Here is a 15,492-nt window from a genome sequence, read left to right on the forward strand (position 1 = left end):
ACAAGGGGAAAGAAACATCGTTTGTTTTATTAAATCGACACAAATATACAAGTCCTAAAAATCTGAGAAGCAAAAACAACCCATTTCACTTCAATACAAAATGATCCTGCTGTTGGAGCATTACGACACACGAAAGGTAAAATAAACCGAATTTTTAAGTGGGTGGGCATCATATCTGAAATAACCCAGCTCAGACAGGTGTATAAAAACAAGTACTTCAAAGTTCAAAGAGCAGAACCAGGGACAGAAATCAAACAAGCCACAGGTACAGGTTTCAGTTACTAAGCACGGTAAAAAAAAGAAAAAAAAAAAAAGAAAATAGCCGAGTATCAAAACGTTGTGTAGTTCCAGCTGGTGTCTGAAGCCATAATTATGGAGGAAAAACAAACCATTTTTTTTTTTTTTTTTAGGGAAAACGTAACAAGTGAACATATGGACTGGGAAACAGATGTTTTTACAGATTTATTTTTTTTTTTGTTACTCTCGGCCATTATGTTCACCTCGCTTTACGTGACGGGCTTGCGCGGTCCAGACAGACGGACAGCTCTTTGGATGCACTGCTGCGGCCTGGCCCTGATGTGCAGAGAGGTCAGAGAGGGGGGAGTTAGTGCAACGAGGACGCCGCGCACGTGCGAGGCGCACACACAGAGACACGCAGCCTAAACCCCAGTCCTGACATGCACGCCATTCTGCAGTACCCTGGACTTCCATTCAAAATGCAGTTGTCCCCACACAGTCAGCATAATGAAGTTTGGGGGTAATTATACACTGCATGCTAATGCTGAAAACTGTACAAATACTACAGCAGAAAGCTCCTAGCTGTACAACATGCACTGGAACCCCGATATACAATATATACCGTAGTACTGCCACTAAAATTCAATAGTATATAGATAAAGCCTGGCAGTGCAGCATAATATAACAATCATTTATCGGTCCCAGCGAATATAAAAGCTTCAGGCATAAACTTAACATTATAATTATTACACAATAACACAAGTTGGACGTTGACTGTTTTCAAACCGTAGCTGCCATGCTGCCCTCTGCTGTTCATCTTGCCAAACTACAACATCAGAATCGCAATGAACCAGTGTTTCTCAATCCTGCTCCCAGAGCATCACCCACCAGGGCTGCTGTTGGTCAAACCCACACTGCATACAACCTCCCGCCTCCATTAAGAAACTCCTGATGCTAATTAAGGTCAGGCCGGAGCACAAAGGCCCTGGCAGGCGGTACTGCAGGAGCAAGACCGAGAAGCGCAGCAATAAAACTACACTGGACTTAACCAACTTCAGAAATCTAACAAATGATTAATCCCCATGGGGGAGATTAAGTTAACAATGATTTCTTCCAAACACAAATTTAGATTTGAATGTGGGATAAATATAGTTAAATTCTCAAATGCCCAGAAATGTAAGAATATATATATATAAATATATATATAAAAAAAACACACACAAAAAAATGTACGCAGTAAGTCGTACTGATGTAGGTGGTTCCTCGGCAAAGTACCTGTACAGCCTGACAGTTTCCATTTTTTATTTGGCTTTTCGCAGACCCAACGCTGGGTGAAGAGCAGGAGTCGACCACTAAGTTAATTACGCTACAGCTCTGCACTCTCGAGACAAACGGCATTAGGACGCATGACGGCGAAGCAGCACATTTATGTCGGGGGGGTGGGTGGGGGGGGGGGGGTGGATGCAAAGAACAAACTGAGACTGTAATTAGACTTTGGGATCACCTGGGAAATGCAGCAGGATTTCACAATGACAACTTCAGATTTTTTATAATTTTTATATATATATATATATATATATATATATATATATATATATATATATATATATATATATATATTAAAAAAGGGTCACATGGGTCGGGGGTTGGTGATCAATCCTGGCCAGTGGCACAAGCGTCACCGATACGAGGGAAGACGGGACGACGGACAGGCCAAAGTACCTCCAGCCCGGCGTCTGCGTTACTCATCAAGCTACTTCAGTCTTCAGAGAATACTTACGCTGCACCAGCGAAAACAGACACGCACTACAATAAATGAAGGGGGAGGGGAAAAAAAAAAAAACAAGCCAATCGGAAGGAGAGGGAGAGAGGAGGCGGGTAGGTGCACCTACCTGGGCCCGGTCTCAGGTCCTATCACATCTGTTTTAATTGGACTGAGTGTCACCTTCAGAGTGCCTGTCTTCAGTGGTGCCATTCAGCGGCGCCGTGCCCCCCCCCTCCTCGGCATGAGGCTTCTTGCTAGCCCGCTTCTCGTCGCTGCCTCTGAGTTCTTTGGGGGGGGGGGGGGGGGGGGGGGGGGGAGCAGCCAGAGTCACGGTTAACTTCCCTCATTGATGTGATTGGCCGCACAGAAGCATGCGCTCAGCTGACACTCTGACCAGTGACTTAGACGTTCACCTTTGTCTCTGGATCTCCTGTCCCTGTCTTTGTCCTTGTCCCGATCCTTGTCCCTGTCCCGGTCCCGGCTGCGGCTCCGGTGCTTCGGCCTCCGGTCCCGGTCTCGGCTGCGAGAGCGAGGCCTCCTGTCCGAGCGTTCCCGGCTACGCCGTCTCTCTCTGCTCCTAAAGGACGGCGCGACGAATTCTGTATGCTTGTGGGAACTGGTGGAGAATTTATGCTAGTGATTCCCCCTAAATGCCATTCAGACTAACCCTGACTGCCGGCGCCCACTAGTGTTTAGCTGCAGTACAGCGTATGGTACCTGCTCCGCTTCCGCTCCCTGTCACGCTCCCGCGATCGGCTCCTCCTCCGCTCCGATGTCCTGCTTGAGTGACTGTGCCGGCTGCGGCGGTCCCGGTCCCGGTCTCTGTCCCGGTCCCTGTCTCGCTCGCGCTCTCGCTCCTTTTCCCTCTCCCGCTCCTTCTCCTTCTCCCGCTCCTTCGCTCTCTCCCGCTCCTTTTCCCGCTCCTTCTCCTTCTCCTCCTCCTCTCTCTTCCTCTTCTCCTTTCTTTCTCCCTTTCCTCTCGCTCTTCCTTCTCCTTCTTGCCATGGTCATCTTTCTCTGGTCCCTCAGACCGTCGGCGCAGTTTTTCCTGGACACCAAGAACAAGATTTCACACTCACAGAGTTCAGATTAATTTAAGAGTATCACCTTAACAAAAAAAGGCCATAACCCCAGTGCTACAGGCTGCCACGCCACATACCTTGAGCTCCTCCACAGTGGATTTGATCTTGGCATAACCCATGTGCTGCTTGCCCATCAGGTGGTCATCTACTCTGGACTGGGCATCACCCACGATGAGGAATGCCCCGCACACCTCACAGACCTCCATCTGCTTCTCCTGAGCCACGAAGCTCTCGATGGTCTGGAGACAAGCAGTCAGAACTGTGATATTGATGATCTCAGACAAACAAGTTAGAAATGCTTAATAAAGCTGGGAGATGCACATAGTCAAAACCTTTGGGGGGGGTTGCAGGGCATGATCAGAAGTTTGCCAGTTCAAATCCCATCCTCAACAGAACAGTCACGCGTCCTTTGGACACTCGAGCAAGTCCCTTAAACCTGCCCCCCTCCCACCATCTCAGCCCAGGAGTGTCAGATAAACGGCCTGATCAGCACTCAGATCCTAAGCTTATGACATTTTGACTTTCCGATTAGTGCATGTTTTTCACTTTCAGTACATGATTCAATAAATTACATTTATTCAAATATTACAAATATTCTGGACTATTATAAAATAGGCCTTGTGCTAATGATTTTGACAAACTAGGCTAATGTAAGTGTTCTATGTAGGCTAGGCTAGGCTATGATGTTTGTTAAGTTAGGTGTACTGTATTCAAATGCATTTTTGCTTTACAATGTTTATCGGAATGTGACCCCATCGTAACCCAGGGAGGGTCGGTACTTTTGCAAATGACAAGTAATCCATGATTTTATTACCAAATCACTACCCTTGTCAACAAGCACCAACTTTCTACTTACTAGTATACAATTATAAAGATTAAATTGGGCATGAACATGCATTGAAACTTAAAAATAAAGAGTGGCAATTACACACTGGTCTCCCCGTGCACATAATGGCATAAAATGGGGTCACCCAGGGTTAGTAACAGGAGTGTGCCAGTATAGTAAGCAAGGTTGATGTATGCAGACCATGTGAGACACACAAACCAATGGGATGAGAGACTCACCGAGGGGGCGGAGCTGAGTAGTTCTCGATCATCCTTCAGCTGCTCCACCAGCTTCATCATTCCCTGAGCTTCCTCCACCTTGCCCTCGCTACCCAGCTCCTCGATCTGCGCAGCAACACGAGCAAACACCATGGCAACGGGAGATAAGGCTTCTAATTATCCGGACGTTAATGTAAAGATTCCAAGGAGTCAATTCACTATAAATATTCACTTGTATAAGTGAAAACAAACGCACGCCAAGTTATGTTAAATGTGAATTACAGCATATAAACTAAAAGTTATGCTAATCAGCTTCAATTAAGTTTAATGCTACAAGCTGAGAAATCGTCCCTTAGTAACCCCAGGAAGGACAATTTAGCCCAGCAGATACTGGACCTGAAGCAACAGATCTTCAATCTTCTCCGTGAGAACCTGGGCCTTCTCCTCATTCCTCCCTGCTGAACCTGGTCCCTGCTGCAGAAACATCTCCATTTTATCCACATCCTTCTTTAAAACGTAGACGCTCCTCTACTTACAAACGAGATACGTTACAAACGGCCATTCGCAACTTGAAATGTTCGTAAGTCATTATTCAACATCATTTTAAGGGTATACGCAAGTACAAAGACCTAGGATGCTGGGAGTCCGCACGCTACACTGCTGTGCGGTGGGAGTAGCGGCCAGAAGTCGTACTGGGCGGAATTGGAGTGCAGAAAAATAAATGTTGTGGACAGGAAACAGGAGCCCAACGAACAAATTTGGACTTACGGTCCTCTTCGTTCGTATGTCTGATAGTTCGTAAGTTTAAAGTTCGTAAGTGAAGGAGCGTCTGTACATGGCTATAGGCCTATAATTAAGAACAGGTCTTTAGCTGTGAATCATACTGCCGTGTGTTTACACACTTAGGGTTATTTTAGGAGCAAAGCCACAAACACAACTACATCTAAAAACAGCAAACGGAAACAACTATTGAGAAAGACTTACAACCTTACGCAGAATTTTTTTTAAATGTGTTAAAGCTGCGCAGCTCTACAAATCAACAGTACCTTCTAGATCACACAACAGCTTTCTGTAAGGAGTGGAAAACTGCAACTTAGTGCCAAATTAAATAAGAACCATAATAACTTCTTTTCCTCATTGACAACAAGGTATCTCAATCAAAGGCTAATGGTCACCGACTCAAATGATGAGCAGAGGTGTAGCAACAGGACAGACAAGGCAGGCAATAGCCAGGGCCCCCGGGGTGGGACAGTGTTCCAGAGCAGCCAATTACAGCATAGATCACAGCAACGAATTAGCTCTATTAGTCTATTGGTGTATTCTGTTTTTCACAAAAGTGAAAATGGCATTTACTAAATTGTCTTTATTGATATTAATGTAGACTATCATTATATAATTTAGTATACCTTTTTTATACATTTTTTTTTCCTGGCGCCCCTAGATGCCTCTGATGAGACTAATCACTAAAAAACTGAAAAGCAAAAAACTAAAAACTTAGGCTATAAATACATTTCAAGAACCTGACTTGAATTCGTTTCATGAGTTCCAGTTCAGCTTTCGGCTGATTTCAACACCCTTTCTGCGAAGGCGGCATACCCCAGAGCTGGGCTGGGACTGGGAGAGGGACAGGCGGGCGTGACCCCGGCGGATGCGCCGCTCCACCTCGGCCAGCAGACTCTGAAGGTAGCGCAGGAAGTCCCGCTCATAGCCCTCCTTCATGAAGCGGGAGCTTTTCTCATACCTGCAACACACGGGCGGTCGGGATTAACAGACACCCAGGGGGTCAAACAGGGCAGGATGGAGAACGCTGGACCTTAACATCTGGCACTTGCATTTTCCGTAGGTTCTCATCGTGGATCTTGTCGCAAGGACCTACAAAAAATAATTTTAAGTAAAATCTGCTAAAATTTAATGCAACAGCTCGAGCATAAAAATCGCGTAGGGTGTATTGCGTTGGTCCAGCTACTTACCCAAGTCTGATCGTGTATTTGTGAATAACTCTGCCGGGCAAAATCCACACAGGTAGTACTTGCAAACCTACGGGGGGGTGGGGTGTTGTTTTTTGTGGGGAGCGGAAAAACTGGGCATTACATAATGAGCGTGCAATCCCGCCATTCTCCAACACGAGGAAAGTCACCGCAAAAGTGAGGAACTGACAGTGAGACGTTAAAGCAGATCCGGCAACACAACAAAGTTTGTGGCACGATCGCCCTTTGCTTGCCGGCTGTGTAAAATAACGCCGTCATTTTATAACGTGTGTTTACACGAGGCCGACAGAGACTAAGTTAGAATAAAGAGGTAAGAATGAATATGATGTGCGATCGGCGCAGAACCGGCAGCGTTTGGGTCTGGAGCGAGTCGGACTCACGGTCTCGTCGTCCCAGTGCACGTTGCAGCGCTTCTCATTAGGGGCCAGGTTCCGGTCCCTGCCCATAAGCTCGTCCAACAACTGCGCCGCCGACAGCATGCTGCCCTGCACATACACGCTCAGCGCGCACCTATTAGCCCCGCTGGAAATCACCCCCTTTTTTCTACGGCAGTGAGGAAGCCGATCAGGATTTAGCGACAAAATGGCAGCCGGCAGCAGCGACGGTACGGCAGATGTTACCCATGATGCAGCGAAGAGGGGTCAGCTGTTGGAGCTGCGCGGTGTGGAGAGCACGCCGTGTCCTGGACTGGAGGTCCATGCGCATAACGTGCACTTTGTGATGACTTCTGATTCATCACGAGTGTTGCTTTTTGGGGCTGAAATAGTCTGAGCCGACCTTTTTTTTTTAAAAAAAAAATATTGCATCTATAAAGTATAGATTATTTAATAGAATGAATGAGTTCGTGCTTGCCCCGAATATAATGTGAAGACGGTCTATGCAAATTGGGATGAAGACAGTTATACGGTGATTTCATGGCTAATATCAAGTTAAAAAATATGACTGAGGAACGAAAATTATGCGATAAAAATGTCACCCGCGTACAGTACTAGAGGAGTCTTTTGCTGTCGTGGACCTTGAAGATTTTGGTCTGTGGCGTTTGCCTTAGTATGATTTTAAGACCTCATTTATTTGCACTTCTGGGGAGTACCCTTACTTTCAGATGAATAATTAGAATTTTTATTGTGTATTTCAGTGCAGGGAAAATCCCCAACGTGTAGTATTAAAGAAATGTCAAACGTTTGCAGTTACTTAAAAATATGTCTGTTCATAACCAGTGTACCGTGTGGAGACTTGCCTTTGCATCACATACATTTCTTTTGTAGAAATCTGCGGATAACTTGTGCGAGGGCTTCTGTTCACCCTGACATCTGCTCTGATAGCTCTGTTTTTATTTGAAATGAAACTGAAACGCTGCGTTTCTCTTCACACCACTAGAGGGCGCTTTTAAATCAGGGCTCTCTAAACTTGGTATATTTAATCCGCTGACATTTTTGCAATGAAAATTGCACATCTATAGGAGGAGACATCGGCTGAATATGATCAGCGTAAATTCTTTCACTCTAATTGAGGTTTTATGAACGAATAAATGCCTCAGTTGTCATCCCCCCCTCTCACATCTGGTTAGTTCCACTGCAAGGTGATTCTTCATTACCAATGGCACCTCCAGTCCCCTGACCTCTCCCATTCACTCTCCGATGCCACACTGCACAAAAACCAGTGATTTGGTGCCAATGAAAAAACAAAAAGCTGCGTTACTTAGTTTGTAGATGTTTTCTGCTCCTACAGTAAAACTTGTAATTTTACGGCCTAGGGGAATGAAAAAATGACGCAAATCTGACATATGATTGTCACCACTGCCTTGTGGGCCTGGCAAGGTCCTGCTCACCTCATTGGCGGTCGCGTTTCATCCACAGTCTGAGCCAATAAGCTGGTGTCATTCATAGCATTGTTATCGCCCCTTCTTTCACGTAGTGACAACGCTATAGATTACGAGTGAGCCTACACTTTCCACGCATGGATCTTGACTGCGCTGCTCCCTGGGTGCTCCTGTAGGTTGGAGGGCGCAGCGCTCGCCCCTGCGGGCCCCCTCTGTCAATCTAGAGGACAAAAGCGTCTCTACGAAGGCTGGGGCTCATGCTACTATTCATACGTTGGCTTCGCTTCAACACTGCCAGAAATCTCGACCCATTTCCCAGGGCTCAGATGTGCTACATCATGTCAGAATGCTTGTCTGTGGTCTTCCAGTAAAAAGTCGGTTTAAGGTGCGTGGATCTCTCCCCAATAGGTGTGAAATCGCTTATTTTGGAGCGACAGGTCACTCTTACTGTGGCTTTGTCATTGCTGATGGTTGGGGCCACAATAGCATAACATTTTCCTTCTCATCACGCTCATCATGTCCACTGTAAATGTCATAATGCAATTCAAACAGCACATTATGGAAAAGGAGGCAAAGGGTCCGTTCATGAGCCTGAGAGGCGATTCTTAAAGGAGGCCAAATGACCGGGTCCGGGCAAAGGTCCAGACGCCTCTGCAGTCCGGCCAGACCCGCTTCCACGCCCCACCGCATGGCTCCTGCTACATCTGTCGCTCCATCCACCCGCTCACCCCATCTGCGCCCCGCGGGGCAGGGAATGCAATGTCCCTGCTCCCCCCCCCCCCCCCCCAGTGGCACCAGAGGGATCACTGGGGCCCCTCAAATGCTTAAACGGTACAGGAAACAGCACTGGCTCATATCTGGTGGGAAGCAGTGAGCGAGTCCTCCTGATTTACATCAACACGTGGCTTAGAATCTGGACGTGTATTTAAGTACGAAAAGATTTTAAAATGGCATCATTGGCCCAGTAAGACTCTGTGCATATATACATGTATGGATTTTGATAGAAAACTGAACATAAAATTTCAAGTCCAAAGGCTTGGTTTCCTTTGACTTGGGAGGGCAAACAACTGCGGCCCTGAAAATCCTTTGGAAATATGAGAAAGATTAAAAAATGATGAGATGTAGAAAAGAGAGCCTTTATATATGATGCAAGGCAATAATTTACTGAAATATCAAGACCTGAAGTTATACTCAGTTATGACACTGTATGCATTATAGTGGCTGCATATATATATACAACAAATACTGTATAACTAACTCACATAAATCCAGTATCCCAGTGCTTTGCATGTGGTTTATATACTGCAGCCTCTTTTTAAATAATTATATCTTATTTTCGGGGTTTCATTTGAACAAGTTCCACTTTTATATCAGCGGGTTGACATAAACATGTCTTTTACACTTGATTTAATAATAAAAACAAATAATTCAAAAATCTAAGGAGCCAAATTAATTAACGTTAAACAGATACATATTTCTTTAGATATTTATATCGGTGTGTGAGTGAAAAATAGGACTTTCACCTCAGAATAACATTTATTTCATTTTTACAGATGGAAGTACTTGGCTACCCAAAAACAACCCAGAACCAAAAACAAGCAAGGTCCCTACTGCCGCACTTAACAATGCAACTAGAGAAAACGTCGATTAAAACACTTCACGAGTTTACAGCTCACCAGCAATCCCTCCCTCAAGTTCAGAAAAGCCGAAAGTCCACTGAGCCCGGTCTCAGTCCTGACTTATACAGTCCCTGTTACTCGCGCTACCATAACGTTCGAGTTAATATTTCACAGTTGGGGACACCGATTAAAAACTTTCTAGAAGTTTTCTAGAAGTATACTGTACTTATTAAAAACCTGTTTATGGTTCACCATTATATTACCATCCGGTTATGGATAATGGTTCTAATATAACTGAGATAGATAATTCATATAACAGCCGATTTTGTTTGGAAAAGCGCGACATTGTTATTAAGGTCTTAAGCGGACTTAGTCGGGTTCAATCAGAAAAAAAAACAATTAAAAAAATATGCAATGCAAAATGAATAAATAAAACAGTAAGGCAGATTAAAAACCGATCGGCGGCGGCTTCATCTGCCCCCCATGTAACTGCGAAGACTTAACGGGGTTTTCAAGCAATTTCTAAAGTCACAGGTGTCCCGCCAGCTGCAGCCAGAGAGTCGATCGGCGTGTGTTGCAGGACTGGTGTCTTTTCCAAGTTTACTTTCTAGGAATCAAAGAATAACTTTGACTGAAGCGCAGAAGTTAAGTAATAGGGTATAAATACCGCGACCTAATCTAGACTATTAAACGAGATGCACGGGACGGGAGGAGTTTCACAGATCCTTGCGCTCCGCGCAGAGTACAAGTCCTCCTCCTATTATTCCCCATCATTATTACTTTGATAGGTTAGATATCGCCCTTTGAGAATAAAATCAGCGCGGCGACCGAGCCGAAATCGAAGCTTGCTTTTGTCCCGTCTGGCCGCCGACCGCCGAGCGCCGAAGGGATGTGGTGGCTGCTGTTCCCCCGCTGGATCTGGTTCTTTGTTGGACAGAGCTTCGTGCTGCTCCTGCACGGCCGCTCGCAGGCCGTGGCTCTGCCAAAGGTCGCCTACTCGCATGCGGGTATGTGTCCCAACGAGATGAACCCCAACCTGTGGGTGGATGCAATGAGCACCTGTACGCGAGAGTGCGAGTCCGATCAGGTGAGTCCGTCTCCCATCGGTGTCTCGGCGCTCGGGGGGCGGCTAGAGGAGCGAAAATGAACAATGGCAAAGGCATCAGTCTGCCGGACGCACAAAGGGGTGCCAAAAATCAGTATTTGCTTACAATCCAGTTCATTTTACGCGGGGAAGTTAAAACGATTCTCTTACTAACGGTTCAGGGTAGGCGGAAATTAAATCAAAATGACCACATTTCAACAAATCAACACAGAAAAGTTTACACTCCAGAAATCGTGCACGAGAAAGTCTTAATTAAATTATTCATCATTATGTTAATAAATACCACCCACTCACAAGAAAGACACTATTAATTAAACCTCAGCCTCAGTGTTTTCGATTATACTTTTACGGGGCACTAATATAAATGGTATTTATAAATGGGTGCTGCCGTGTTGAATGATATGTGATATATAATAACATTTAATCCTTAATACATAAAGTAATGATATATCACCCAGAAAACTATATTGCGTTAGAATGAGAATATATATAAAAATGAAAAATGCATTTTAATGAAAACGGAAATTTGTTTCAGAAACTTTAGCCGTTAGTAAACATGTTAGGAAACATTTCTTGCAATGTATTAGGAAACAATTCTTGCACATTGCTGTAGAGAGGCAAAGGAGGGAGGTGAGTTTGGTGCTTCGCCCGCAGGACTGCGAGCCGTTCGAGAAGTGCTGCTCCAACGTGTGCGGCAGCCGGAGCTGCGTGGCGGCGCGCTACCTGGACGCGCAGGGCAAGAAAGGCCCCCTGGGGATGCCAGCAGGAGCCACATGCGACCGCTTCATGTGTCCCCAGCAGGGGTCCGAGTGCGATGTCTGGGACGGCCAGCTGGTGTGCAAGTGCCGGGACCGATGCGAGCGGGAGCCGCGTTTCACCTGCGCGTCTGACGGCATGACCTACTACAACCGCTGCTACATGGACGCAGAGGCCTGCTCCCACGGAGTCTCCCTCACCGAGGTGGCCTGCAGGTTCCACCTGGCCTGGCCGGACGCCAGCCCGCCCCCAGCCGAGACCACACCCCCGCCGCCGACCACGGTGCCGCAGACCACGCCCCCAGATGCCATCCCTCCGAGCCTGACCGCCGAGCCCACCCACCAGTCGGTGCTGGAGGGCGAGACTGCGAGCCTCCTGTGCGAGGTCACCGGTCGCCCTGTGCCCCAACTCACCTGGCAGAAGCAGGCAGGGGCGGAGAAGGAGAACGAGATCATGCGGCCGAACTACGTCCAGGGGAACGTGGTGGTGACCAACGTCGGCCAGCTGGTCATCTACAACGCCCAGCCGCAGGATGCCGGCGTCTACACCTGCACCGCATACAACCTTGGGGGCTCCCTGCAGGCCCACTTTCCCTTGTCGGTGGTCAGGAGGGGGTCCGTGGAGAAGGAGGAGCTGCATACGAACGGCTCGCACTTCTCTGTCGATGAGTGCCGGAAGCCCCCCGATACGGACGACTGCGGAGGCGAGAGCAGCAGCTGGTACTACGACGCCAAGAAGGCCGACTGCTTCGCGTTCAGCTACGGCGGCTGCGGGGGCAACGGGAACCGCTTCGAGAGCTACGAGGCCTGCGCCCGGGTTTGCAGCTCAGGCTCGGCCACGTCCTGCAACCAGCCCTGGCTCCAGGGACCCTGCAAGGCCTACGAGCCGCGATGGGCGTTCCGCGCCGAGAAGCGGCGCTGCGAGCCCTTTGTGTACGGCGGCTGCGGCGGCAACGGGAACAACTTCGCGAACAAGGAGGCCTGCGAGGCGGCGTGCCTGTCCCAGAAGGCCCGGGGCTGCCGACAGTGCAAACCACGGCAAAAGATGGCCACCAGCTTCTGCAAGAGCGACTTCGTGGTCCTGGGCCGCATGGCTGAGCCGACCGCGGACCAGGATTCGGGCCATGTCTTGGTGACGGTCGAGGAGATCCTTAAAGACGAGAAGATGGGGCTGCGATTCCTGGGCCGGGAGCCACTGGAGGTCACGCTGCTGGACGTGGACCGCGGCTGCCCCTGCCCCAGTGTGAGCGCCGCCTCAGGCCAGCTGATCATCATGGGTGACGTTCACCAGGGTATGGCCGTCTTGCAGCCCCACAGCTTCGTGGGACCGTCCAATGCACGGCGCCTGAAGAAGCTACGCGAGGTGATCCAGAAGAACTCCTGCGATGTTCTCAAGGAGTTCCCAGGAGCCCAGTAGGCTCTCAGTACCATCTTATGAAGCTGCCGGCCAATACGCTTCTGGCATCCAGCCCACTACTTAGCGACTCTTCCTCACTTTCGTCCAATGAACATATACCTTCTAGACGATTCTTTGGGAATCTAGAACCAAATGGACACCGTTCTACAGCCCATACTGTTGGAAGATCTGTTTCCGAAAAGCAGTTCAGTGACTCTCAAACTGGTCTGAAAACATTGATCATTCTCACCGTTCAGATTCTGGACTCAAAATAATAATATATAATTTGTTTCACTTTCTGAAAGATGAAACATGTTAGAAATTACTAACTTTATAAGTAGTCTTTTCTACTCTGTGAATGAGTATTTCACCCTTTTCTCACTACCTATGTTTCTTCCATACATCACATTGGCTTATTATAATACGCAATAGGGTTTTATTTGTAGAACAGTTATATTATTAATGGTATTAATAGAGGCATAAAGTGAAATCGCACATACGAATTTTAAGTGAACATTTTATGGAAAGCTGAAAAGCATCTGAGGTAAACCAGCTGGTCGTGAGTCGTGGTGAGAAGGTCTGGACTGCTTATTTTGATGGGGTAACATCCTGATCACATGGAAAAGTTAGATAACACGTTATCGGACAGCAAACCCGCAAAGCTACCCCAGCTGTCCTAAAGCGCGGCGCTTAAAACACCCCCCCCCCGAGGATTCTCAGTTGAAAACGTAGCTCTTATTAAGCACTTAAGCACATATGCTAAAGCATCCATTTTAGTTAAACTAAAATGATTCTTTGTATTGCTTTCACGATATTTTCTTTGTGTTGTTAAATTTATGATCTGTAGCTCGTGCCTTAAAGTCTAATATGATAGGTGCTTAAAGAAATTAAGGGTAGACATAGTGAACTGCTAGCACTAATCTGCAGTCCCGTGCAGTTAAAAAAAGTTGTAATATATTCCCTCAAAAGGCGATCACTTAAAATCCCAGTAATATTGACTATAGTCCCTATATTTCTGTGCCTGGCATTAATTTTGTGTTTATTTATTTTGTTGTTATCTTAATTAAGAGCAAAATAACAACCACTTTGTTTATCTTAAAGGCATCTGGAATTTTATCATAAAAAAAATCTGTTGAGAGCAAATAAAAAAATGTAAAACCAGTAATTCCCCAGTCGCTCTTCCTCCATTGTCCTGAAATGTCGTTCATGTCCTCATACATAGATAAAAGCGTCTTCACTCCAGCTGGATTCTGAGCCATCAACGCAGATTCGCATCAAGGTCAGTAGGATATTTTACGACAATGAAAACCCCGCTGATAGGTTGCCCCCAAGGTCACATTCCTCCTCAGAAGTGGGGTGGGGGGCGGGGTAGAGGGGGGGGTTTCAGGGCCTTGCCTTGCTGGGGGTTCTGAAAAGGGCTGTGTGTGAACAGCGTCCGACCCATAACGCTCATTTATAGTTTATTTGGGCTGTATGCGGACACGTGGTACTATGGTGTGGAAACACTGACACCTAGTGTCAAAGACACTAATGGTGTTAATGATTGTTTTCTCTCGTTTTCCGTACAGACGATGGCATGGAAAATTCTGTTAAATCAGAAAATTCAGATGCTAGTCTCAACGCTAAAAATACAAGCACGCTGGATTATAGTGGGATTGAACTCAGACTTTGGGAAAACCCAGTACATCCAGAACCATTAGCTTGGTCTAACTTGTCGAAGTTATACAAAGGGCCTATTTTTGTATAGCAATATTTATTGCACTCTGAATGGGCAAAAAGAAAAATCATTTTTGCCACTAGATGTCAGTATTTCGCAACATAAATTAGGAATATAACATAATAGATCTTTCTTTCTTAAAGAAATCTAGGCATCTGTAGTGGCTATTAATTTATTTTCTTACATAGCCCACAACGAATTAAGCAAGGGTAGCGGAATATCAGACCAACTGTGTTACCTATTTCGGCAATTTGTATTTATAGATTTTTTATAATGCACCACTGACGTTAATTCAAAAGTAATTATCCATCCATGTTCCAACCAGTTTTCCATATATGTACATACTCTAAAAGCTTATATCCAACTTGGAACACTTCCTAATTACTGTTTTACTGTCTACATACTGATGAGCGTATCATAAATTCTGCATTCTAGATACGCGACTAACATACTTGAGGCAGTGATAACTTATATTCAAGTACTAGAGTTATCCCAGGAGTAGTCGGGTACCTGTATCCGTTCAGAACCCCAGCGCCTGAGAGTAAATCCGGAAAACAGCACTCTTCATTCTTCATGTATGTGTGCAAGACCTGTCCTCTTGAAGGACATCTTGCCAGTCGCTATATCCCCAGCTTACCGCAGCCGATCCCCCGAGGTCAAGACCTACACTGTGAAACACTCAGGCATGCAGAGGCTAATGCAATTAGTCGACAGATTTACACATGGGGGTAGTATCTGAATTTGCTTACGCAAGCTGCCATTTCAACCCAAACAAGCAATATGGATTATCAAAATACAGGATGTTAGATATTTATGCGATATAGCATATCGTAGAATTCAGTAAGAAAAAAAACTGAAAGGATCCTAAAAGTTGTGAAACGGTCGTTAAATGAAGGGTTCCGATCGCACGAGGACATGAGTTCTTTCTAAGCAAATCTTGCGGATTCCCTTCTGTGCTCCAAACC

At 46.3% G+C, this 15,492-nt stretch overlaps 2 protein-coding genes across 3 annotated transcripts; one reads left to right on the forward strand and one right to left on the reverse strand.

Moving 5' to 3' along the window:
• Window positions 1-8: 8 nt before the first annotated feature.
• LOC125717961 (luc7-like protein 3) lies at window positions 9-6,747 on the reverse strand. 2 transcript variants are annotated; one of them, XM_048991377.1, is made up of 12 exons: window positions 6,497-6,747; window positions 6,099-6,165; window positions 5,961-6,000; window positions 5,725-5,869; window positions 4,525-4,599; window positions 4,150-4,254; window positions 3,162-3,323; window positions 2,923-3,050; window positions 2,720-2,863; window positions 2,416-2,579; window positions 2,130-2,287; window positions 9-573 (listed from the first exon to the last, which is right to left on the reverse strand). In XM_048991377.1, exons 1-11 carry the CDS (start codon window positions 6,593-6,595, stop codon window positions 2,163-2,165), a joined length of 1,254 nt encoding a protein of 417 aa, XP_048847334.1. In that variant the 5' UTR covers window positions 6,596-6,747; the 3' UTR covers window positions 9-573; window positions 2,130-2,162. The 2 variants fall into 2 exon arrangements, 1 of the variants encoding a protein (XP_048847334.1); XR_007384720.1 differs by having other exon boundaries at window positions 2,720-3,050; window positions 4,525-4,635; window positions 6,497-6,740.
• Window positions 6,748-6,944: 197 nt separating this feature from the next.
• Window positions 6,945-13,975, forward strand: LOC125717955 (WAP, Kazal, immunoglobulin, Kunitz and NTR domain-containing protein 2-like). Its single transcript, XM_048991369.1, has 2 exons — window positions 6,945-10,641; window positions 11,314-13,975. Exons 1-2 carry the CDS (start codon window positions 10,444-10,446, stop codon window positions 12,829-12,831), a joined length of 1,716 nt encoding a protein of 571 aa, XP_048847326.1. The 5' UTR covers window positions 6,945-10,443; the 3' UTR covers window positions 12,832-13,975.
• Window positions 13,976-15,492: the final 1,517 nt, after the last annotated feature.

The sequence above is a fragment of the Brienomyrus brachyistius genome, chromosome 22, assembly GCF_023856365.1.
Source record: "Brienomyrus brachyistius isolate T26 chromosome 22, BBRACH_0.4, whole genome shotgun sequence".
In the NCBI taxonomy this organism is placed as follows: Eukaryota; Metazoa; Chordata; class Actinopteri; order Osteoglossiformes; family Mormyridae; genus Brienomyrus; species Brienomyrus brachyistius.